Here is a 24,822-nt window from a genome sequence, read left to right on the forward strand (position 1 = left end):
GCACTGGAACAGGTTGCCTAGAGAGGTTATGGATGCCCCATCCCTGGCCCCATCCCTTGAAGTGCTCTAGGCCAGGTTGGATAGAGCTCTGAGAAACCTGGTCTAGTGCAAAGTGTCTGTCAGAGGGGTTGGAACTAGGTCAATGTTAAGGTCCTCACCTGACCCAGCCCATTCTATGATTCCATGATTAGCAATTTCTTTCAGAGCAATTTGGATTCCAAGAAGGGCCAGAATCAATTCAAGTCAACGGGGGAGTCTAGGAAGGCTAGGACAGGGATGAAATGGACCTGTCTTTTCAGCAGCAAACTGATGACCTAGCATAGGTATAAGATATATTTTCAGCCCAACTGGTTTTATCTTAGGTTGAAATATTTTAAGTTACTTCATCCTCCACTGAGGGCACTATGGGCTGCCCTGCTTAATCTCACTGCAAATAAAACTGACAGTTTAAACCCCCTCTCAGAGAGATCTACCAGTCAGTCTCCTGGAAAAGCATTTTAGCCAGAGGACATTAACCTGCTGGGAAAAAGGAAAGATGGAAGGGGAAAGCTGTAAGTGGGGAAGCTGGAAGTGGTAACTTTTTAAAGGGTGACAACTAGACCTGCAAAACCTGTTTGTCACATTTCTATTTGATCTGAATGTAACCTGACATGGAATAAGTATGCAAGACACATTTCAGAGGGCTTCTTAGCCCCCGCCTCTTTGTTCTCTGGGAGGAGGCCAGAGTCACCAAAATAGGAGTGACTGATACACTCTGCCATCATAAAATGGGGACATAAAATGCCTGAAAGGAGTATGCAAAGAGGACAGAGATGGATTATTGCTAGCAGTGTCCAGTGACAGGGCCAGAGGCAGTGGGCACAAACTGAAAGACAAAAGGCTCCATCTGAATATCAGGGAACGATGCTGGTCTTTTTTCCTGTGAGGGTGACTGTGCCCTAGCACAGCCGAGCAAGGCTGTGAAGACTCATCCATGGCTAAACTCAACAACCAACTGGACAGAAATATTCAACAGCCAGCTGGTTCTGAGCAACCTGCTCTGTGTGGCTTCTCTTGAGCAGAGGGCTTGGATCAGATGGCCTCCAGAAGCTCCTTCCAACCTCAGTCTGTGATTTTGTTCTTAATCCTTGACCGTGTCCAAGCCACTTTCAGAGAACAGACTGCTGTGAGCATCTTGTAGCATGGTAAGTGAGCTCAGTTCTGGTGCAATCATAAGGTCTGGCAGAGAAACACGTTTAGCAAGCCTTAGCTCTCCTGTACCCTCTTCTTTTATCAGAGATAAGACAGCCAACACAAGAGGTTTCAGGGTTCCCTCCAGTAAGATTTATTTCTTAAATGGCTTCCCAAGGCATACAACATGTTCCACAAGCTACTGCAGTCATTTTAATCCTCTTGAGCACTGTGACAAACATGGAAAGTAGCCTCACTTAAGTGCAAAATCTCACCCCCAGCACAGAGGATATGACAGGGCACTCTGGGGGCAGGTGACCTTGATGAAACTGAGTCTGGAGCTCATTTGAAAAAATGCTGGCCTGAGAATTTGCAGTTTAGACTAATGACTTACTGAGAAATTGAATTTACACAGAAAGTGGTTACCAGGATGAGTTGGTTGTATGGTCAAAGATAAACTGCTTTCAGTTTCATTTCAATCACCAGGTTGTATGATCCACTGTAATGGATCTCGTGTCTGCAGAGCTTGGTCTGCAATGCACTGCTCCTATCAAATGCTCTTTCTCCTGTTCAAATGCAGTTAATGGCCAGATGTGAATGTAATGGCCCCCACAGTATACATGGCTACAAGAAACTGCAATTGTAACTTTTTCTACCTTTTCCTCAATTCATTACAGCAGTTATCTTTCATCTCTCTGGAGAGAGAAAAAAAATCAGCTTTGATGACCACCTCTAAACACTGTTTTATGTCATTTCTGCCATCCTGACTATGCACTATTGCTCTGATTGAGAACAAATTCACACTGACTACCAGGTAAGTTATCTCCATACCTGCAGTACAAATGAGAGAAATGCCAGCTCACATTCATGGCCACTAATGTCCATTTCCCCGATCAGCTCTTGATAGTATGACACACAGCAGGAAAAAAAGCCAGTATCATACAAAAGCAAAAAAGAATAAAGGAAATTGGTAGTATTAATCTTTGTCTCCTACCTCCGCTCGACCTTCGTAGTATGTTAGCATAGACTTTGTAAGTACAAAAAGCCTTTCCTTGTAGTTTAAGGGAGAAGTCCTTTTCTTCTGCTGGGATCTTTTAATCAAAATCTCTTGTAGGATAGTAGTCGCATTCATTTCAGCCACTTGTCAGCTCTCTTCTAGCCATTGAACATCAGTTCCTGTGAAGATAAGGAATAAAACATTACCAGATCTTTGGAGGATCACAGAATTGGAGATTTCTGTCACAAAAAGAGCTTCTACTTAAACTGTCTGAATATAAAGAAAGCTGGAGCTCATCTGGAAGTTTACAGAAGTTAATTATTAGACTAAAAAGTTCAGGATTTGCTCAGCTGAGGGCTGCACTGGCACATTCCCAGGAAGCCAAAAGCTGTACGTGACTGGGATGAAATAAGGTACACTGCAGCCTATGTCACAGAGAATATAGGTGAGAAGTCTGCAATGTGCTCCAGGCAAACAGCAGTGTACAACTGCTCTTCGCCACAAACCTGTGTAGAAGTTTCTAACCTGTATAGAAATTTTAATTGCTAAGGTCTGTGCATGTATAAATGCAATTTGCAAAAGAGTTCTATATACAAAATTGAAGATCATAGAATCATAGAATATACTGCATGAAAGAGACCTATAAGGATCATGAAAGTCAAACTGCTGGCCCAGAAAAGCACAGCCCCAATCTTCACACCATTTTTTCTGACAGCATTGTCCAAATTCTCCTTGAACTGTCAGGCTTGGTGCTGTGACCACTCCCCTGTGGAGCCTGTTCCAGTGCCCAACTATTCTCTAAGTGAAGAACCTTTTTCTAATATCCAATCTAAACCTCTCCTGACACAACCTCAGGCTGTTCCTTTGGGTCCTGTCACTGGTCACAAGAGAGAAGAGATCAATATCTGTCCCTTCTCCTCCCCTCTCAAGGAAGTTGCAACTGCAATGAAGTCTCCCCTCGGTCTCCTCCAGACTGAATAGACCAAGTGTCCTCAAACATTCTTCATATGGATTCACCATCCTTGTTACCCTCCTTTGGATGCCCCCCAATAGTTTAATGTCTTTCTTACATTGTGGCACCCAAAGCTGCACACAATGTTCAAGATGAGGCTGCCCCAGCTCAGAGCAGAGCAGGACAATCCCCTCCCTTGCCCGCTGGCCATGCTGTGCCTGATGCCCCCAGGACAGGGTTGGCCCTCCTGGCTGCCAGGGCACTGATGCCTCATGTTCAACTTAACACTGACCAGGGCTCCCAGGTCCCTTTCTGTGGCACTGCTTTCCAGCATCTCATTCCCCAGTCTATACACACAGCCAAGGTTGCCCCATCCCAGGTGCAGAATCCAGAACGTGCCCTTGTTAAACTTCATATGGTTGGTGATTTCCCATCTCTCAAATTTGTCAAGGGCTCTCTGCAGGGCCTCTTTCTGCTCTTGAGGCAGTCAATAGCTCCTCCCAATTTAGTATTTTTGCAATTTCATTTAGTATTCTTTTGACCCTGCATTCAAGATGTTTCTGAGGATGTTGAAGAGTGCTGGGCCTAAAATGAAGCCCTGGAGAACTCCACTAGTGACCAGTCATCAGCCTGATATAATGCCATTTATTACAACCCTTTGTACCTAAGATGGATCAGTAAAAGTAATTTTGAAAATTTACCCCAATTTTATTAATGAACATTTTCAGACACAAATGGTTGTTTAGGGGATGTCAGTTCAAGAACAAAGAACTTAAGCTTATTTTTCAAAAACTGCTAAGCATATGCCTTCAAACTTCTGTTTATAAAGACTTCATGTTGACCATCAAAATTGAGCAATTGAATTCAGGTGGTTTTGGTCACTCAGTAAAGCTGCTTTAAGTTCTACACCATGGCTGATACCTGTAGAACAAACTTAGCTATACATAAAAATCAATGCGCCCACAGCTACTTTGTTTGCAAATTTGGCTCCAGGGTCCTGCCAGAGACATAGTCAGGCAATCTCTCTGTTCTTTGCAATGATGCCAGCTTAAACACAGCTGACCTCCTCCCTCATCAACTCACCAATGTCCTGTCATGCCAGCCTGCCTTGTGCAGGTGCAGGCGTTCCTCCTGCCAGGCTGGGAAGCAGTTTAGGGAAGGGATCCAACCAGACATTTCATCATGCAGCACAGGCAGCTGCCTGCACAGACTCATTAAATTAAGTGGCACAGAGGCAGGAATGAAAGGTGTGGGAGAGCTTGTGGAAAAGCTGTTCCAGAAATCTTTCTCCCCACTCCCTTTTCCCTTGCTCACTTTCTGCCAGCCCTGCCCACGGCACCACTTGGGCCCTCCCTGCCTGAGCTGTGCTCCAAAGCCAGGGGAAGCTGCAGACACTAGAGAGCAACTCAGGCTAGAGCAGCACGGCTGGAGCTGAAGCCATGGCTTGAAGAAGGAACAACAGCATCTGCTGAAGCACCAGTGACTGTGAACTGTCTTCACTGTGTGGAGGGGGCAGGGGGATAACCCAAACCAAAGCCCTAGAGTAAAGCAAAAAAAAAAAAAAAATCATTTTTCACAGGGCTTACTTTATGCACCTATTAGAGTATTTCAGAGTTCACAGGGGAAATGGCATGTACATTTTTCTCTGCAGGCAACATAGCTTCAGTATGGACAAAACAGTACATTTCACAGAATTGTGGCAGAGAATCTTGCAAAACCACAAACCTCCTCACAATATTGCCTTACACTATTTAATTTTTAACAAAATAAAATGTAAACAAACTCACTTTAATACGTCTTATTTTGTGAGCAATTAACCTATAACCTAACCCTATGCTGTCCCAATATATAAAATGATACGCTTTGCCTTCCAGTTTAGTCTTGATACTACTTTTCACTCCCTGGTTTGTCCAGCTGAGCTCTCATATCCTATACTGTGCCTATCTCAACAGCTGGAAGTAGCTGTTAACAGTTTTAAAATATTCTTTTCCTTCCTAGGAATACATCTTCATATGCTAAAAAAAAATATTTAGAGGTTTAAATGGAACTACAAAATAAGGCCAGGCTAGGACGCATAAGTAAAAGATGATGACTGGACTGCAAATGGTGATTATTATGGATAATCTCTTTTTGTTATTTCTCTTCTTCTGAAATGCATACACATATACATTTTGTTGGTAATCTGTCATATTGCATTCCGGGAAGAAGGCAGATCTTTTTCAATCAGGAATTGTCTTGGATATGTTATTTAACTACTAAAGCTATCCAATTCTGATGTATTGCCCTTCTAAAAATAAATTGTCAATCCTGAAGTTAATTGCAGAAGGAAGAATGCTACCACAAACTGAAAATACAAACATTGTCCAATAAATTAAAAGCCAGTGATAACTTTCAGACCAGCTTAATGCACAGAAAACTTCAAGGGTTCCCATCCCACCCAAAACAATTCTACTATTCTCAATAATAAAAATTCTCTGCTTATACTTAAGAAAAACATAATAATTATCCATCTTCTAAACTGTGAACTCAGAGATCCCTAGAGTGCTGCATTAGAGAGTGCAAGAAGGATTCAAAGTTAACTATGATTTCAAATTTCAATCCTGATAATGCTAATATATTTCATTTCTCTACCAGGTTATATTAACATGATACAAAAATAAAAAAAAATATCTTTTTTTACAAAATCAGGGTTAAAAAATAAAAACATAAGTAAATGTCTGCACTTGGTTGCTACACTGAATTATCTCTGCTATGAAGATTTCAGCAGATTAGAACCAGTTTCCCAGGTCACAAGACCAGCATTTGGATCTCCATTTGGTCACAGAAACCTGTTTTATTTGGGGTTATTTCCAAGTCAATGGCTCTAGATACATTTCCATTTCAATAAATAAGGCTCAGGATAACTGAAGCCTCACCTATTATTCTGAAAGTTCTTTTTCAGAATAGCAATAATCCATTAAGAAGCCCCTGTAACAGCCACACTTACCAAACCCATGTATCACTACTTTCTTCAGTAGAGTTTTAGACCTTTTCTGCACATTTTCCCTGCCCTCACTTCCCCCTAAATAGTCCTTTGTTTCCAGACCATCCCTCAGAGCATGAAGCTGTTTGCATGACACATCATTATCTTGTTATAAACAGCCGTGGGAGTTTCGGGCTGACACCCAATATAAACTTTTCACAATATAACTGGTGCCAAGGAGTTGCCCTGTTCCCTGCCAACCTCAGTTATACGATAACAAAGACGATCTAATTTACAGAGATGCTGAAGACTCAGAATTATGGCAGAAATCAGAAAGAGTTAGAGATTCTCAGCTTTTCTCAAGGCAGGAAAATATTCTCAACTTTAAGTATCAAAATATCGGCATCAGTTTGTTTCCCATCTTCACATCATACAAGTATTAATCTGTACAGCCGTGAAGTCACCATACACCTTCCTCAAAAGAAATGAAAACAACTGTTCAGATAAGCTTTCTAAGTCAATATTGGTCCAAATGCACAAAGTACATTTTCACTTGTAGCTTCTTATGCATGCCACCTTTCCCAGTTTTCACTGGGGAAAACGGAGCCACTAACAGATGTGGCAAGATCAGGTGTTGCAACACAACCCGCCCCACATATCTTCTGGTTCCCACTCCCAGCTCCCAGATTGTGTTTGTTTATTGAAACAATTAGTCACCAAAAGCCTAGTGGACTGTAAGCATCTTTAACATTTAAAAAGATGAATAAATGTATGAAACTCCCAGTGCAGGTTCTAGCAAACAGAAAGGAGAAAGTGCATCCAGTCTGAGCACTGTTTCTCTCACCCAAATGTAATAATTGTCACTTTTTAAGGAACAAATCTTTGCACCACACATAGTCATGGGGGGGCTCACAAGAAAGCATTCTGATAAGCACACTTATCACAACAATACAAAAGGAGCACCAGGAGGAAATACTTGTGGCTGAAAAGAAAAATAAAAGCAAGGTGGAACTGTTTTCTGAGTTTCAGCACCTCCTAAGTGATGATAATATTTCCTTAGGAATTTGTGTCCTTCAGTGCAAAGTCATGCTAAGCTGATGGGCAACCAAGACAGACAATCTAACAAATCAGCATCCTCAGCTTTCTGACTTGCATTTCACACATCGTGCACAACTGCTCTTTTTCAGATTTGGGACACATCAATCCAAACCAATGTCAACTCCAGACCTGGATATTTAACATTGAAAATGTACCTCCTAGGTACAGTAGATTAAAAAAAAATAAATATATATAGAATATTCACTACTTCAATTTTTGAAAGTATCAATCAAAATGTCCATTTTAAAAACCCAAGTGGTACCTTGTAATCCTTCCTTAAATCTATTAGTTCTGGAATATTTTTCCTCCTTCATTTCAATTAATTCAATTAATCAAGCTCATATTGTGTCCCTGCAAAAGTCTGCAGTAGGGCAAGTGAACAGGCAGCACAGTGTTCCCCTGGGTAGAGAGCAGGAACAGTGCAGAAGGAACAAGAAAAGGAGAACTCCTTACCCTGTTTTTTTCTGCTGGAGCTTCTGTTGCTTTATCATGAAACTACGAACCGAGTTACATGTGAACAGTTATTTACATAAGTATTCGGCACAGGCTTATTTGAATAATTACTACTCAGTGTAAGCAATGGTTGCAAAATATACTCTTGTATTGCCTTTTTGCCCCACATGTAAAGTTGCAAATTCAAACTCCAAAAAAAAAAAAAAACACAACTGCTATTAATATTCAAAAGGTAAATTTCAGAGAAATGCAATTACAAAAGAAATATATTTTAGCAAAAATCTGTCATAATTTTAGAATTCAAGCTCAGGGGAAAATACTGCAATACTATGCAAAATGTATCATATCCAGAAAAAGGAGAAGTAAAAAATATTTAGAAATATTTAGATTTCTTTTTTCCCTCTTTTTTTTTTTTTTTTTTAACAGCAGGCTCTCGGAAACCACTTCTATCATATGCAAGTTTGGATTTTGTTTGACTATGAGAAATGTAATTTGGGGGGACTACTTTCTAATAGATTTCAAAATTGTAGCCAAAGGTTTGCAAAAGCTTAATTTCTCTTTGAAAATCAGCCAAACAATAAATGGTTACTTTTATATATAATCAAGCCCTGCAAAAATAAAACTCATATTTGCCTGTATGAAATTTAGGTTTAAAAGTAAACACACTAAGGGTAATTCTATGACAACTCTGACTGGAGATTCTGAGACCATGTGATGTTGCAAAATATCCTTTATTCAGCTGAAAGGTACTCATGTACATACACAGAAGGAGCACTTGATAACAATCAGAATCGGTGTTCCAAAATTTCTTGGAAACAGGCTCACTACATTTTGCAAAACACAGAATTTGTTTCCTTTTAGCATTCTAACTTAGGTAGTTGGGGTAAGCAAAGAAAACAATGACAAGTGACGGTCCCTCTTAGGGTCAGTTGGCATTGAGGTGGTTTATCACACCAAACTGGAGCAGCAGCTCACCAACCATTGCAAAACAGAAGTGGAGCCCAAGTGCACAGAACAGCTCAGGAAAAATGGTAAGAGCACCAAAAGGGTTTCTTTTCCCCTTATAATGATGACTCAGTAGAATGGCATGTGCACGTCTCCAAATCATTTATAAACTCAGCTATTACTCCCTACCAGGACTTCCTGCAAGCAGTACACTCCAGTTACTGAATTATCTTTTCACAGCTTTAGAGCTTCACAACTAAATGATTTGGGAAATTTATGAAACAAAAATTACATTATCAGCATTCATGATGAAGAAAATATATTGACATGGGCATTTTTTACTTGAAATTATTTAGTACTAAGTTTGAGTTAGCAACACTATGGGATACCATACAAAAGATGGACTAATTAATTTTCACTATCCTCAACAGCTTCTTATATTTTCATTCATTCCTCTAGAGCTGAGCACTTGTAGTTTTCTTATTTCTCTCACACAAAAACTTTGCAGTATTTATAAACCTGCATTGACTATTTTGCCTTCAGTTTATTCAGATTGAAAACCTCTATCATTTGTAATGTTCTCTGCTGCAAGACAATAAAACTGAAAATTAGTTTGGGGCATGGGAAAAGCAAGGCACAAAAAAAAGACTTTGAAACTTCAGTATTTGATATTAACCCTTGAAAGGGAGACAGCAGATTTTCCCAGGTCCAGACTTCATAGCTCAGTCTATTTTTATTTTTTTAATAATTTTATTTTTATTCTAAATACTATGTATAAAGCAGAGTGAAAATGGCAAACAATTTTCTGTTGTCATCCACCAGGTTTTGCCCTTTATGGTGTCATCACCAGGACTTGAGGATGCTGCAAGAAGTTTGACTGTAGCTGTGCAAGATGAGGCAGGAGTATAAAGAGATTTGCTTAATTCACTTGTGCAGCACAAAGGTCTGGTGAAGAACTTAGTTTACCTGCACAAATATAACTGACCCTCACCTGACAGAGAAAATGTAAAAGATGAAGTACGAACAGAAAGGGAAGAGGGAACTGGGAAGAGGCATGTGGTGTACTGATCCCTTTTACACATTTATGTACCTTTGAAAGAAAATAATCCACTTTATTCTGGCAAGGGTTTTCAAAGTAAGATTAGAGAGGCACATGGAAGAACTAACTCCAAACTGGCATGGCATTGATTTGGAGGAGCAGAAGCTCCTAAAGAGCAGAGCCTGTATGCTTCACTTCTACAGAGACCAAGGCTACTCCACCAGTACCCCACTGGCTGGACATTTAGTAAAGCAGAGTGCTGCCTCAGCCTTTTTTCCAAAAATTCCCTACTGATAAGAAAGGAAGAGAAATGGTAACACCCACTTACTAAAGAAACAGGCAAAGATGAGATTGGCAAAGGAAATGGGTGATGCTTGTGCAAAAGATTTTCCTACTTCTCCAGGAAGCTGAAGATTTAGAAGGTTGGAAAAATAAAAGGTCTATTAAATCAGAGGTTGAACCTAATTCTGTTAAAGAATCCTAAAGCTTACTCTCAAGTAGGAGGACAATTGCTATTGTACACAAAACTACAAATATGAGAAAAACAAATCAAATCTATAAGTGCCTGAGGGTATCCTTCTTTTCAACTACCATAAAGGAGTCAACTTAATTTACTTTCTTCACAAGCTGAACTTGTCTTCTCAAATGTTATAAAATCTCAGGTAAGCACATGATATATTAGACCAAAATTAGCTCAATTTGTTTCAGTATTCAAGACACTCTTGACATGGTCTAACTAAAATACATACAAATTATAACTGTCTTTATGTACAGGGAATGACTAGTACTTCCTCAGTTATTTCTCTTTCCAAACACTCCAAGACCCCTTTTTCCCTAAACAACTCCTTGTTCCCCACCTACCAAAGAACTCCTTGTTCTCCACCTGCTAGACTCTGTGGAAGCTACACAGTAAGAAATACTCCAACAAACATGAGAACTGATGAGGACAAAGCTGTGAAGTTGACTCAGATGATGAACTACTGGCCCCATCTCACATGTCAACTAATGGATATATTTACCTTCAAAGTCTTTGTTTTGAGGTAGTATTATAAGGTCACTTGATAAATGCTGCTTTTTCACACCTACTGAGCAACTGACTAGTCTCAGGTCTCAGTAGGTGTGAAAAAGCAACATTTATCTATATCTGAACAACTTATCTAAAGTTACAGGTCAGAACTGCCTTCTGTGCAGGAAAAACCCAAAGCAGTGAGTGAGGAACAGAAAACATCCAAGTTCTCATTTGTCAAGTTTTCCCGTGTTGTTTTCACCAGGATTCATCCCCTCCACTACAAAAGAAGCATAAGAGATCGAACAGAAAATGAGCAATGATTTACATTTCAGCAGAGATGTTGTACTACTGTTCCCATGCGTGGCAAAGCAGTGGCTTTGGCAAGGTCAGTGTGCTTATCTTGTGATTCCAGACTCTCTTACCCTGTTATGTTAGATAGGTGTGCTTATTTTGGCTGGGGTAGAGTTAACTTTCTTCACAGTGGCTAATAAGGGGCTGTGTTTTGAAACTGCGTTGATCACAGTGTTGATAATACAGCGATGGCTTTCTTATTGCAGGGCAGTGTTTGCACAGAGCCAGGACATTTTCTGCTTTTTGTACTGCCACACTGGCAAGGAGACTGGGGGTGCACAGGAAATTAGGAGAAGACACAGCTGGGACAGGTGACCCAAACTGACCAAAGCGATATTCCAGACCATGTGACATCACCTCAGGATATGAAGGAGGGGAAGAAGGAGGAAGGGGAGACATTTGGAGTTATGGAATTTGTCTTCCCAAGAAACTGCTTTGCATGATGTACACCTGCTTTCCTGGGGATGACTGCACACCTGTCTACCCACAGGAAGTGGTGAAAGAAATCCTTGCTTTTACCTGCATTGCAGCCACTTGCTAATAAAGTCTCCCCATACAGGACTGAAAAGCCAGGCTGCAACCTTGAAGAATTTCTTCTTCACATACAGTGCATCCTAAGCAACAAGGAATACCAAAGGACTTCAGCTTCACTCATGCCAATATATAAATACTAATTCAGGGGAAAAGTTTCTCACTGAATCTGAACATAAACACAACTAATGAAGAGCTATGGTCTCCTGTTTTCCATTTCCTCTGGCTAATGCAAGGTAGTGAGCATCTTTACCAAAGCAGCTTGTTATCTCTGCTCTCCTTGAGGTCAGATCTCAGATGTTGAGGTTTACAAGTTAAACAGGAAAGGAGAGCACTTGTCAAGTGTCACAAAACATTTATGGTCTTAAGGAACAGCATTCAGCTCAAACTCTTTGAGACATCATGCAATGAGGTCATTAATGCTTGATGGTATCTTACTCCACTCTGCTTATCTATGGTGAGACACAAGGATATTAGAGAATCAATCACACATCATCAGAACCTGGGCAGCCAAAATCCAGTCTCACTGAGGTCAAAATTACAAGAAATTAAGGTACTGCAAAGGTAAGATAAGACAGTCCTTTATGGTTAGGTCTCAGATTTTCATGGGGAGTTCCTGCATCACACTGACTTTCAGAGTTAGCTTCAGGTTAAGAGATCCAGAAAAATAACTAAACCAAATTGAAGGAATTTTGCTGCTTCCCCATGACTTTTATTTTTATCATCAGAAAGCTGTATTCCTCTTCATGGTTGGAGAGAGTGCCTTGGTGGGAAGAGAAAGCTGCTGTGGTGGCAGAGAGGCTGCCTGCAGCAGGTGACACAGAACGATGGCTCTCTTCTCACACTCCACAGCCTTTCACTGTGCCATTCTCCCAAACTCCCTGCTGATAAAGCAGACCCTCACAGCTCATCTGACACACTGGAGCTGTAAATATGTCTTCTTCCAACAATGCAAGCTGCTATATTCAGGGACCACAGAGGATGATTGATTGCCAGCCTGCAGCTTTGAGGAGGAGATGATCCTCAAGGCTGACTACGACAAAGCAAACTGAAACAGTCCAGCCAGCCATGGTCTGAATGAAACAGCAAAACCACATGTGGCTACATAACTAAACATGTAATAGATTACGTGTAAGCAAGCTGAATTCCTGTTGCAATATCCGTTTTGAACTAGCCACTCTTAATACTGGAATGTTAGATCTCTTCATGTTAAAAAAAAAATATTATTTTAAGCATCTTTTCTAGATACAGATTAGGAAGAAATTTTAATTTCAAAAGATCCCAAAGTATACTTAAGATCACCAGTTTAGGGGATCTCCCATGAGACAGAAAAAGGCTCATTCAGCTCAACTCATTTTGCACATCCCTTGAACTAGGCCACACAATCCAAGGTGGGAGAGCTCCCACTCTTCTCCTGCCACATCACTGGGAATTGATGTGGTCTGCAACTTCAGCTGGGAAGAGATGCTCAGAACAGGGACAGGGAGGCAGGGAAAACACACAGTTATTTCTTCTGCCAGGATATGGAGCTTGCCCTGTGATATAGGACATCCTGTAATTCAAAGGACAAGTAGCAACCTTGAATATATTAATATACATAATATAATTATCTCACCTACCCTGTAAGCTAGCACAGCAAATCTGACAAGATTTGTTCACAGGGCTGCCTAGGACAGATTTACAATATTCAGCTAAAATGAAAGGGCAGATATCACCTGCCTCTGATGGTGAGTTATATGGCTATCCTGTGGAGCAAAAAAAAAAACCAAAAACAACCAAGAGAGCCTTTTTTGTTTCATAAACATAAATGGTCAGTCTAGTGTACTATGCACATTCCCTGGAAGGGCAGGGTCCCAGTGTCCTGCCCAGACTCTCTTTCAGAAGGAAGAATCCTGCTTCCTTCACTACCCAAAGCCATGTTTTTCTGCCCCACAGTCAACTGAAAGCAAGGCCTAGATCTTACAAGTTAATCAGATCACAGCTTGTAATAGACACAAGGCTGAACAAAACCCCTCCTCAAAGGAAACTCAGCTGTGACCTACTTGAGCCTACATGAAGTTATACCCTATATGTGGCAAAGTGGTACCCATTCACATATCTTCTAAGAGAAATGGAAATGAGAAAAAGCAGGAGTGCCAAGAAAGCCTTTGCTCAGGGCCCACATGCCTCAGCACACAAAACTTGTTTTTCATTTGTTTTTTCCTGCATTTGTTTAATGTTGCATAGGATTTTTACCTTAAGAGCTGCAACAGAGTAGCCCAGTTGGAGGCCTGATGCTTTGCTTCAGCAGAGGAGCTGTGACTGCAAACGTGGCCAAACACTTCTTCCCATCACCAAAACCTGAGTCCCATTGCTGGCCTCAGCAGATGGGAAACAGCTCTTGTACATCAGCTGTTGGCCAGGCTCAGACTCTCCCAGGGCAGCTCCTCTCTCTGCAGCAGGCTCCTGAAAATCCTATCTCCTGCTCACCACACACAGGCAGGACCACATCACGCTAAACATGAGCTTTACTGAGCTGCCCAGAATACAGGACAGTCATGCAACCAAGAGGTGTCTTTTCCTCCTAAATGTTTGGATATTGTCCAAACCAAAGACAATTTCTAGGTGATGTCATTCTTCCTAAGAAAGGTAAACCCTGCCAATAATGGACAGACCTACTCTCAGGAGACATCTGTAATTCTTCCTGAGATTTCACAACCCCATCTGAACACAGCGGCCACTCCACAGTCCTTGTAAGAAATGGCTCTCTCTCCATCCCACCTCCATGCCCAGGAAATGCAACAACCTTTTCCACTCACCACAAAGCACCTTCCACCATGAAATTATCTTCACACAGGTACGTAGCTGCGTATCTGTCTGCCAAGGTTTTATCTCACATGGTGCTTTCCCTGACTCTGAATCATAGCCCGTGTGGCTGAGCCAGGGCAGGGGATGACTGAGAATTGCCAGTGCCGTAATGGCCATGGGGCAGTGCTCAGTTCCCCAGTTCCTCTTCTGCCACACCAGACACAGAGCATTCGTGACCACCCAAAAACACTCATTACCCTCACTTGCACACCGTTTTTTTGGTAATATTTTTTCCTTTAGAAAATACACTTCAAAGAACAGACCAGAAGCAGGAGAGCAGAATGCCCCTCTGCCTGAGGGCTGACAGAGCAAACTGGTAATTTGCTGCTAGAAGTTAACGGCTCCGTTAACAAAAATATGTTTCTTGAGACCTGACTGACCATTTGTTAAAACACAGGTTCAGTTCCATGGGTTTCTGGAGAGTCGTGTCCCATTATACCAGTAACGCCTCTAACGCCTAGTGTTAGCATGAGGCCCTGGCCAGGAGAATTAGGGTGAATTGGACTGCAATAAGGAGCAATCCCTCTGCAAAAAGGAGCAGAAGATGCAGCCATGTGTAGTGAGAATCTTCCCTAGCATTTTCCAGAGTGAAGAAAGGTATGGGTATCAGCAGATCATTAAATGAATTTCATCACTCTAATTTCTACAGTGCAACAACTGACTAACCACTGTTGACACTTTCTAGACAAGGTATCAGTAATTCTGTGCAAAGAGATGCATCTATATAACAATAAAAATATTGTATGTAGCACAAATACAAAAATACATGATAGATGTCCTTCAGGAGCACACATGTAATTAGAAATATAAAAGGTCCACCACTTCAAGCTTTCTTCATCATGCCAACCTGTACTCCACTCTGAATACTGTTTTCCATATTTTTCAGTTTTTATAGTTCCTATTTCTGCAGGAGAGTCATTGTAGACTGCTACAACTGATTCTTTGGTATGCACAAATCTTCCTTTTTCAAAGAACAGTTCCAAGTTCAGCAGTGAAAAGGCAATAGGCAACTGAAAAAAAGTCAAACCAAGCTAAAGTAGAAAACATCTTAGACATCAATGGTTAACAAAGGCTTATGACTATTTTCCATGACCTTTGAATTGACAGCAGGCAACACAGACTTCTATTGTCTAAGAAACAGAAAATGTTTTGCATATTTGAGGTATAAATATTTGTATGAAACATACACAATTCTGCACCTTCTCTTGTGTATCCAGTATATAAGCTACCAGAACACAGAGGGAATTAAACCTACAACAGGTTGCACTTATAGTTGATGGGAAGAAGACTTTTCTTGATGCTTCTAAGTAATTCTATGAAACTGACCACTTCCCAGTAATTTGAGTTTTATTACAAGATATCACATATCACAACATTTCTGAATACAATGTTGTTTCAGGGTAAGATGAAAAAATATGGAGCTAATATTTTTTGTCAGGTAATATTGTTTTTTGTTCTATTATTTTCTCTCTTTTTATCCATTGTAGGCAGTCAGCCTAGGGTATACGCTACAATGTCAAATCCACAATGCCTACAACTAAGAATTAAACTGTGATTTAACTTAGGACATAGTTCAAGCTGCCTCACAGTCAGTGGTCTTAAAATATTTCAAAGACTTTAAAAATTCTATATTGACATTAAAAAAAAAAAAAAGGTGGTACTCCTATAAATTTTGAAGGACTAATAAAAGCAGGTCTGGCAGCTGATAACCAGAGCTCCTTCAAGACAGAGGTGTAATTGCCAGTATGGTTTTGATTTGCACACCTATGAGATTACCTTATCAAAACAAAAAAAGGTGCCAAACATAATCATGCTGCTCTGCTTTCAGTCGTTTCAGCAGGCAAGCTCACCTAGAAATCAACCATTTGGTTCAAAATAATCATAATGTTCATTTAGAAATTTGGAGGAACTTATAAGGCACCCTTTCACTAAGAGCTAGATGCAGAGATAAATGTGATCATTTCATGATAAAATGTATTTCACAATAAATAAAAGCTTTTCAGGAGAGTGTGATAGCAAATGGGCCCTTTCCTGCTGCAGTCCCCTTACAAACCATAACCATCAAATGGCTTTGAGTAACTCCCTGTCTAGAAGCTACCTCCCCACCTACAAGACCAGTACCCAGCAAGCAAGACCAGGACACCTAAAGGGCCTCCTCTGCACAGCTGACATGATCTGAGCAGAACAGCTGGTGTGTCAGAAGGAAAGAAAAGCACGTGTTTTCTGACCAAAATACTCTAAACATTTATATAACAGCAGTAAGTAATAACTTCCAGTCTCTGAAGATTTCTGAGAAACTGAACAAAACCTCACCTTCTATCACAAGTGAGACAGTCAGGTAGAGTATCAGAAACACATACCCTAAAATAAAAACAAATGCTCCAGAAGCAAGTACTCACAAGACACATTTTTGTCTGTATTTCTACTACAGTCAATTTTTCCATCTGTAGAAGCTACAGCCTCATGTATTTGACTCATAAAACAACCCTAAGTACTTCAGATTAGTATCTGTCATTTCAAGGAGGGAGCTCACAGCCATGCCTGTACTAAAAGCTCAGTTTACAGCTCAAATAATTACCCGTTCCAGCTTAGAGGGCTGCAGAAAGGAAGCCTGTGGAAAAGCACCATCTGAGTCTCGTCACCTACTGCACAAGCAGCAGGTGCCCTGCATCCCAGCACGGGACTGTGTTAAGAGCATTCACTGCCAAGAAAGGGCAACCCGATGCGGAACAGAAAGCAGGAGGAAATATTAGGATGAATGAACTCATACAGAAGGCAATTTTTGCCTTGAGACGAAACAGTCTTAGCAAAGCACAGTGGTTACATGGAGGTAAGACGCAGAGAAAAAAAAGTCACATAAACAAGGAAATACCCAGAAACGCTGGCTTTCAAATGGATTTGGCAGCCTGAGCCACAACCCTTTATATGACACAGTTAGAGCAACTTCAGCAGAGGTCTGAAAGACGGCTTTGGTCGCTGCTCTCGCTTACGGCTGCTGTGACACCTGTCCGCTCCGGCGGCGCCGCACACGCTCGGACTCGGGAACGGCGGCGGCTGCAGGGGGGCTCCGTGCGCCGCCACCCCCGCACAGGTCCCCGCGGTGGGGCGCGGCTCCGGCTGCCCGAGCCGGGGCAGCCCCGGCGGCGCTGATCGGAACCATCCCGCTCCCTCAGCGGGCCGGCCCCGCCGCTCGGCACCCCGGCTCTGCCTTACCTGCGTGTCCCGGCCGCCGTCGCGGAAGGAGTCCGGGCGCCGGCGGCGCGGAGGGAGGCGGAAGGAGGGAGGGAGAGAGGCACGGCACTGCCTCGCTCCGGCCCGGGAAGGCACCTCCTCCTCCTCCTCCTCCTCCCGCCGAGCGCGGCTCCCCGCGGAGGAAGCGGCGGGGGCGGCCCCGCTGTCCGGGCGCCCTCCGGGCTCGGGGCGGGTGCGGCATGGCACGGCGAGAAGCTGAACTGAGGTGTCCCACGCTCGCTAGACCCGTCGGGAGCTGCCAGGAATCCTGTCCGTGAAGTACCAGAAAAAGGCAAATTACATAACTCGCAGCAGGTTGCAAACTCTCCCCCAAAATCTAGGTTCTTGGCCCCAGCTGGCTTTAAATTGTGTGAAAGCTGTGCTTTGACTACAGCATTTCTTACCGAAGCGCGGTGAGAAGGAGGGCTCGCAGGGCTCCGGGCTGGGCCGTGGTGTGCCGGTGGGCACAGCATTCCCCCATCCCTGTGCAGTGGGCTGTGCACCCCGAGGCTGCTCTTCTTTAATGCCCGTCGCAGGTCTACTCATGTCCCAGTGACCCCCGGGGTTACAGTGCCTTCCTTCGTAATCAACCATGTGCAACACTTGCATCCCGCTGCCCCAAACCTACAGCCAGAATAACTGAAGTGGCTTTTTGTGCCCTTCAGGTGCCTGTGTTGAACTTCAGAGTTCAGGGTCTGTACTGAGATGGTGCATACACTCTTTTCTTTAGCTTCTCTCCTTCTCTTAGCCCAGTCTGACCTATGGAAACTGTCACTGCAAAACCACATTGAAAGAAAAAATATCTTGTAAAGTTCAGTGGAAATACGTCTCTCACATTTCAGTCAGTCTAGAGGAAAGCAAGCAGAGTCTATGTTGTTTGCAAGAGAATTGTTTTATTGTGATTACTGTGTAATAGCTGTATCAACACAGATGTCTTTCTGTTCAGCTCAGAGGAAATGACTTACAGAGCCTTTGTTTTCACTTGAGGGATTTCCTCCAACTTGCTTTGGCACTGTGGCCATATCTCCCATGCCTGTCACACTTCTGCTGAGACCTGGGACTCACAGGGCTGAATGCCTGGTGTATGGGTCCTCTCTGTTTTAAATACATGGGCAGCCTCCACGCAGCCACTTCATGATGACCAGTACCACCAGCCTGTGTCACCACTCCCCTTTCCCTCCATATCCACCCATTTGTGGTAGTACACACTCAGACATCTTTACCCACTGCCTCTGATGTGGTCAGTTTTGCAAACAGGCAACTATTGCTTCATTTTTCAAGCAATGGCAGCTAGAGCTTTCCTCACCCCCTCTGCTGCTGCTGTGGCACAGGGTTAAGGGCAATAAAACCAGTTACTTAAAGGAGAAACTTGAAATAGCTTTTTCCCATACAGTGTCATTTCTGAGCTCTAGAAAGAAGTGATGTCTATCAAAGAACTAGATTATGTGTTATGCTACACTGTGACTTAACCAGCAGCAACTACTTGACTCCTGCGGCTTCACTCCAGAGCTGCAGTAGAAACAAAGGGACAGCAAGGCCATCTCTGTGGTTCAAAGCATGTGGCCATTGCCATGCTGAAATTGTTCTTCTTACAACTACTGATCGGGAATTAACTATTTTGATGTCGATCAGTCAACTGACAGAGCATTTGTGGTGGACATGTGGATCACGAATTTGCTTGCAAACTTTATGGAGACTGCAGTTCTCAGTTCCCATGTTCTTCTGCTGCAATGGCAGACAAAGGACATCATCAGGAGGGTGGTATCAAAGCAACTGCTTCTGAGGATTTTGCTCTCCTGCTAAGGAAAGAATAGTGGTGAAGAGTTCTTGTGGCTAACTCTCAAGGAGGAAGTCTCTGTTTTGGGAGAGGCTGAGGCTTATGAAATTTCAGGCCCACGTGTAATGTAAAGTGCCAAAGAGAGACAAATTCACAACCTTTAATAGGCCACCTTTTCCAACAGTTCTTCAGCTATTTATGTTCCATCATCTCATGGTTCATGCCCATTCTCTCTTTGAAGCCAGTGTTGGTCTTTTGGTGCACTCTTGGGTTCAAAAAGCCACTCTGTAATATTTTCAGTCAGAGAGAGGCATCTCTACCAGTCCCTTGATCACAGAGAGGCTCTTTCTCTTTTTCCTTTATGTGCCTGTCAAATCCTCTTTGTCCCTTAATTTCTCAGATGATTCTGTCAATTTAGTCACCCAGCATTTTCTTTTTTTATTTCTTTTCCCTCACTTGCTGTGGGCAGAGATAACACTTTTAAGAGGGAACCCTGTGAATGAGAGAAAAATTGCAGTCATTCTTCATTATCTGGTTTCGCTATCAGCAAATGTGCTGGTTTTCCTTTCTCCATAGCTTTGGACCAGTTTTGAGAGATTTTGGGCATGATAATTCCATTGTACTACTGAAAGTAACTAGACAGTGGAGTGTAATAGAGACCTACCATAACATACTCTTTCTTGTAGTAATTTAGAGTTGCTGTTTATTGTTGTTTATTATTGTCTATTTTTGTCTATTGTTGTATTGAAGGTATATGCCAGTTCAATGCCAGCCAATGGGCTGTATTTTGTTGCAATAAAGGTGAGGATGTATCCTGGCTGTGCCAGGTTTTTGAGGAGACATACATTGTGTCAAGAAGCAAAAGCATCATATCAACATAGCAACAGGTTGGGACATTGGTACAGGGTACTAGCTACTGTGTTATGCTTGGTAAAATGTGTCTGTTATAGACAAATGCCACCCTAAGGAAAGGTACTTGCCCAATGGGGTTATGGAACAGATCATGTTGAGTGTGATCACCAGGCACATACAGGGCAACCAGGGGATCAAGCCCAGCCAGCACAGGTTTAGGAAGGGCAGGTCCTGCCTGACCAACCTGATCCTCTTTTTACCAGTTGACCCACCTGGTGGATGAGAAAGGCTGTGGATGTAGTCTACCTGGACTTCAGCAAAGCCTCCCTCCCTCCATCCTCCAGAAAAAGTAGGCAGCTGATGGCTTGGGTGGTTGCACTCTTCACTGTATGGACAGCTGGACCCAGAGAGTGAATGGTGTCACATCCAGGTAGAGGCCTAGAAATGTTCACCAGGGCTCAGTACTGGGCCCAGTCCTGTTCCGTATCTTTATCAGTGATTTGGATGAGGGGATCAAGAGCATCCTCAGTAAATTTCTGGATGACACTAGGCTAGGTGGCAGTTGATCTGCTGGTGGTCAGGAAGGCTCTGCAGAGGGATGGGGACAGGCTGGATCGATGGGCTAAGATCAGTAGTGTGAGGTTCAACAAGGCCAAGTGCTAGGTCACAACAATCCCCTGCAGTGCTGCAGGCTGGGGGAAGAGGGGCTGGAAAGCTGCCCAGCAGAAAAGGACCTGGGAGTGCTGGTCAGCAGTGGCTGAACATGAGCCAGCTGTCCCCAGAAGGCCAATGACATCCTGGCCTGTATCAGGAATAGTGTGACCAGCAGGTGCAGGGCAGTCCTGGTTTGGCCCCCTGTATTTGGCACTGGGGAGGCCACACCTCAAATCCTGTGTCCATTTCGGGCCTCTCAAGAAGGACAAGGTAAAAGAAGTGTGTATCAGGCTAAATTAGCCTTCAAAAAATCTATGCATACACCTCTTTAAAGCTACCAGATCCATAAACTTGCAAGAGTTTGTGGAACTTCTTTAATAGATGGCAGGCCTGCTTGACCACAGCGTTTGGTAAAATCATATAACCACACACATTTGTCAAACTTTCCTTTCCTCTTTCTCTGTGCTGTGGTGTAATGCTGCAGTGCAACTTGACACAAACAAGAGAGTTAGTTATTAAAAACAGGGCCCTGTCTTCAGCACAATGCAGCCTGATTTGAGTGGTGGCTTGATGTGCTAATATAATAACGTGACAGGGAAGTAACAAGAATATGTAACATGGAAGAGAACATAAGGAGTCTTCATTTACCTGCACATATTACCTGATATCCAGGGTCAGCAGAGTAGTGCCAAGGAGCATACTGAAATTCTTCACCAGTCCTGGTACAAAGAACGACTATCTAAAAAGACAAAGATGTGAATTAGTATGTTGGGTTGCTCAGCTTGTGCTGTCTCTCTAGATACTTCTCGGAGGACCCATAGGAGGTAACCAAGAAGGGCCACAGTAGGATTCACTCTCTAAGGATCTTTAGATCTGAAACCTACTGTTCTACCAGCTAACATAGTCAGTTTGGACTATCTGAAGCATTCAGCTGCCAGGAGCTATGGGCAAAAACTCTGGCTTGGTGACACTGCAGGGCAGCCTCAGACACTGTGGTAGCATCATGTGTGGCTTAGCACATGCTGCTGCTAACGAAACAGTAAGTCTGCTTGAAGAGCCAATTCTTAGAGTTCAAAAGCAAGTCCAGCCTTTAGATACAGGTGGCAAAGCAAAATTTAACCAATAAGTGTGGGTGTTCAGTGAACAGAATCTGAGCTCAGCAAAACTGAAATTTCGCATCTGACTTTAGTGGAGTTACACCAAATATACAGGGAAAATGCTGAAAGGAAATTTTGTGTCAAGATGTGGTCTGTTTAACTAGAATATAATATAGAAAATTAGGTGTCAATGTGTAATTTTAGCTTGTACATAAAGTGTTATGTAAGACCAAGTAAGGTTAGAAAGCAAAGCAAAAATGCAAACATAACTTTTTTCTCTCAAGAGAAAAGAATATTTATCTCTGTCTCTGAGAGGTTTGTAGCACTGTGCATATAACCATGTTACACAGATTTAATTATAAGAAGCAGCTGAACCACATTGATTAGAAGGCTATCACACCAAATCCCCAAGAGAACATCAGATTCTGATTGTGACATTATTGCAGATATGTTCCTAGTTAAATTATTCTGAATTTACATGTAGGTCAGACTATGGTTTTGCTTGTGCAGCTTTAGTGTATTTGGGATTTCCTAACACAATTACAAAATAAAATATACCATGCATCTGGTTTAGTATATAAGCCCACTTCAACAAATGCAGTCAGTAGTATGGCAGCAGCCTTCAGTCCAAGCATTTTGCCACATGACCGTATCTTCTGCCCTTATCAGACTAGCATCCCAGTAATGACAATTCAGAGTAAATCCACTGTGATAATCATATACATGACCTTACTATTATTTTAGAGTGAACTTGACATCTGACACTCACTCTAAAACCTATTTTCCATCCTTCATTGACAGACAATAATGTTACAAACTTTCAAAACAGTTGCAGCAAGTAGCATTTGGTTTGTTACTAAAGAATACCTAACTTCATGTTAGAAAGTCTTATTTAATTGATGATCACTTTTCAAGTTGTATTTTTCAATTAAATAAAGTAGGGACACAAAATATAATTTTTTTTCCCTAATTCAACCGCGGTGAATGTGCATTGTTGTCAGCAAAGCTGAGTGAAGATGAATGTTGCATGCTTTGCAGCGTCATGTCCACAGCTATGGTCTTGCTGAAAAAATTGCCTGCATTGTTCCTAAAGGCTCTTAATATTGAAGTGTAGGGAGAGTTAGGGACTCTCAAGTGACATAAAGAGGGAATTTCCACTTCATTGCTGTTTCCTTGCAGCCTCCTGAAGCTGCAGTCCAACATTCTAACAATTTTCCAAGTCCAGTGTGGTGTGCAAATATGGTTAATAGGTGTGTATGTCTCTGCTTGTATAAACACAGAGATACACACACGTGCGTGGTTGCACACACACTATTTGTTATACATCTAACAGAAGAAAAGTTAGAACAACGCAATATGGTTCATCACTTTGAACTGCAGAAACATGGCAAGACTATAACCTTAGTCTTCCCAAATCAGTAACCCCTCTATGCTTCATTGGACTTTGTCATAAATCAAATATTTTCAGAAAACTATTTAGATATCACTTAATTCTTAGGAAGAAAATCAATTGTCAGGTGCACTAAAAGTTTGTTGGTTTTTGGTTTTTTTTTTTTTAATAATTACATTCCACAGGCAAACCTTAATGTTTTTTCTCAAAATGTTCTTGCCAAAATGCTTATGAGAAAGGAAGAAGTCTTTGAGTCCCTTGCCTCATGTGTTTCTTTGTTCTAATACCCAGGCCTGTCACTAGTAGGAGATGCCTGTGCCATGACTACGAATGGGCTGACGCATTGCTATCTGCCCTCACATTTGGCTTGCAAACAATACCAGGAACTGAGCCCATAGAAAATATCTCTCTCTCACCAGCTTGCCACATTGTTTGAGCTGGGAAATTGAGACAGACTGCTCCACTATCGGTTAAAAATAAGAGGCCTTTGAATTTTCCCTCTACTCAGAACTTTCCACTAAGGGTTGACTTTTGTCATTTTGGCACATCTTCTGATGAGATCTGAATATAGCTTAGCTTTTATGTAGGGCTTTCTATACTTAAAGAATTGTGCAGCAATGGAACAGGTTCAGACCTGTTAATAAAGGAAGGTGTAAAATGTGTCTTACTGAACCAGACACCAGTGTCTTCTGTGCCCTAATGTGCAGGTTTTGTTGTGATGGGGGCAAGATGCCTCAGCCCAAGACAGTTCCCTTCTCCTGGAGAAAACCTAAATGTGGCTCATATTTAGCCCTAGAGCATCACTGACTTTAATCACCCCTGGGCTGAATCTGTCCCATATATTCTTTTGCTTTTGCATTCTCCATAAATCCCTCATGATGAGTGACTCAGCTTTTCCACCAAGCAACAAAGGCATTTAGAAGGTTACAGCTCACTCCAAAGATTGTTTCAAGCTGAAAATGATGACATCAGTTAAACTGCATGTGTACAAAGTATAAAACTGCAAGGAGACAGGGATTTTTACAGAGAAGGACACATACAGAAGGTAACTTCTAATAAAATGTACATGTTCTGCTATGCTTACTACTGTCAAGCCCTCAATAAATAAATTTTCTGTGATGATAACTACATATTCAGATATTATTTCTCCTTTTTAATTTTGGGAGAGAAATATAATTGTTTAAAAGTATTAAAAATTTCATATTCTACCTGGCAACAAGGTAGAATAGTTCTATTGCTATTTTACTTACCATATTCTATTATCTCAGCATAGTATTTTGATTTGAAGTCAAATACATGCATATATAAATATATATACACACAGAAATATTTATCAGTGAACACTAGCAACATGGTAGGTATACTGACACAATTATTACATGCATTAACAAAGCCCAACACTGAACCTTGTAATTTTGCAACTTAGCTGAATTACAAAGGGACCTGAGGGATCCTGATACTATCAGC

At 41.9% G+C, this 24,822-nt stretch overlaps 1 protein-coding gene across 8 annotated transcripts in view; it reads right to left on the reverse strand.

Annotated features, from left to right (window-relative positions):
* Nucleotides 1-24,822, reverse strand: part of TEC (tec protein tyrosine kinase) — a 61,459-nt gene that overhangs the window by 26,611 nt on the left and 10,026 nt on the right. The window contains exons 2-5 of one of the 8 annotated variants that reach the window (XM_086889520.1): nucleotides 21,517-21,607; nucleotides 17,990-19,855; nucleotides 17,568-17,853; nucleotides 2,165-2,346 (exon numbers count right to left, since the gene is read on the reverse strand). In XM_086889520.1, coding sequence (XP_086745646.1) covers nucleotides 2,165-2,302 — 138 coding nt within the window. In that variant the 5' untranslated portion in view covers nucleotides 2,303-2,346; nucleotides 17,568-17,853; nucleotides 17,990-19,855; nucleotides 21,517-21,607. Of the gene's footprint in view, nucleotides 1-2,164; nucleotides 2,347-6,105; nucleotides 6,187-7,632; nucleotides 7,670-16,667; nucleotides 16,903-16,932; nucleotides 17,024-17,226; nucleotides 17,478-17,567; nucleotides 17,854-17,989; nucleotides 19,856-21,516; nucleotides 21,608-24,822 lie in introns of those variants that run through there. The other 7 variants (XM_086889521.1, XM_086889522.1, XM_086889523.1 and 4 more) reach the window with 7 other exon arrangements.

The sequence above is a fragment of the Cyanistes caeruleus genome, chromosome 5, assembly GCF_971803275.1.
Source record: "Cyanistes caeruleus chromosome 5, bCyaCae1.hap1.1, whole genome shotgun sequence".
NCBI classification, from domain to species: domain Eukaryota; kingdom Metazoa; phylum Chordata; class Aves; order Passeriformes; family Paridae; genus Cyanistes; species Cyanistes caeruleus.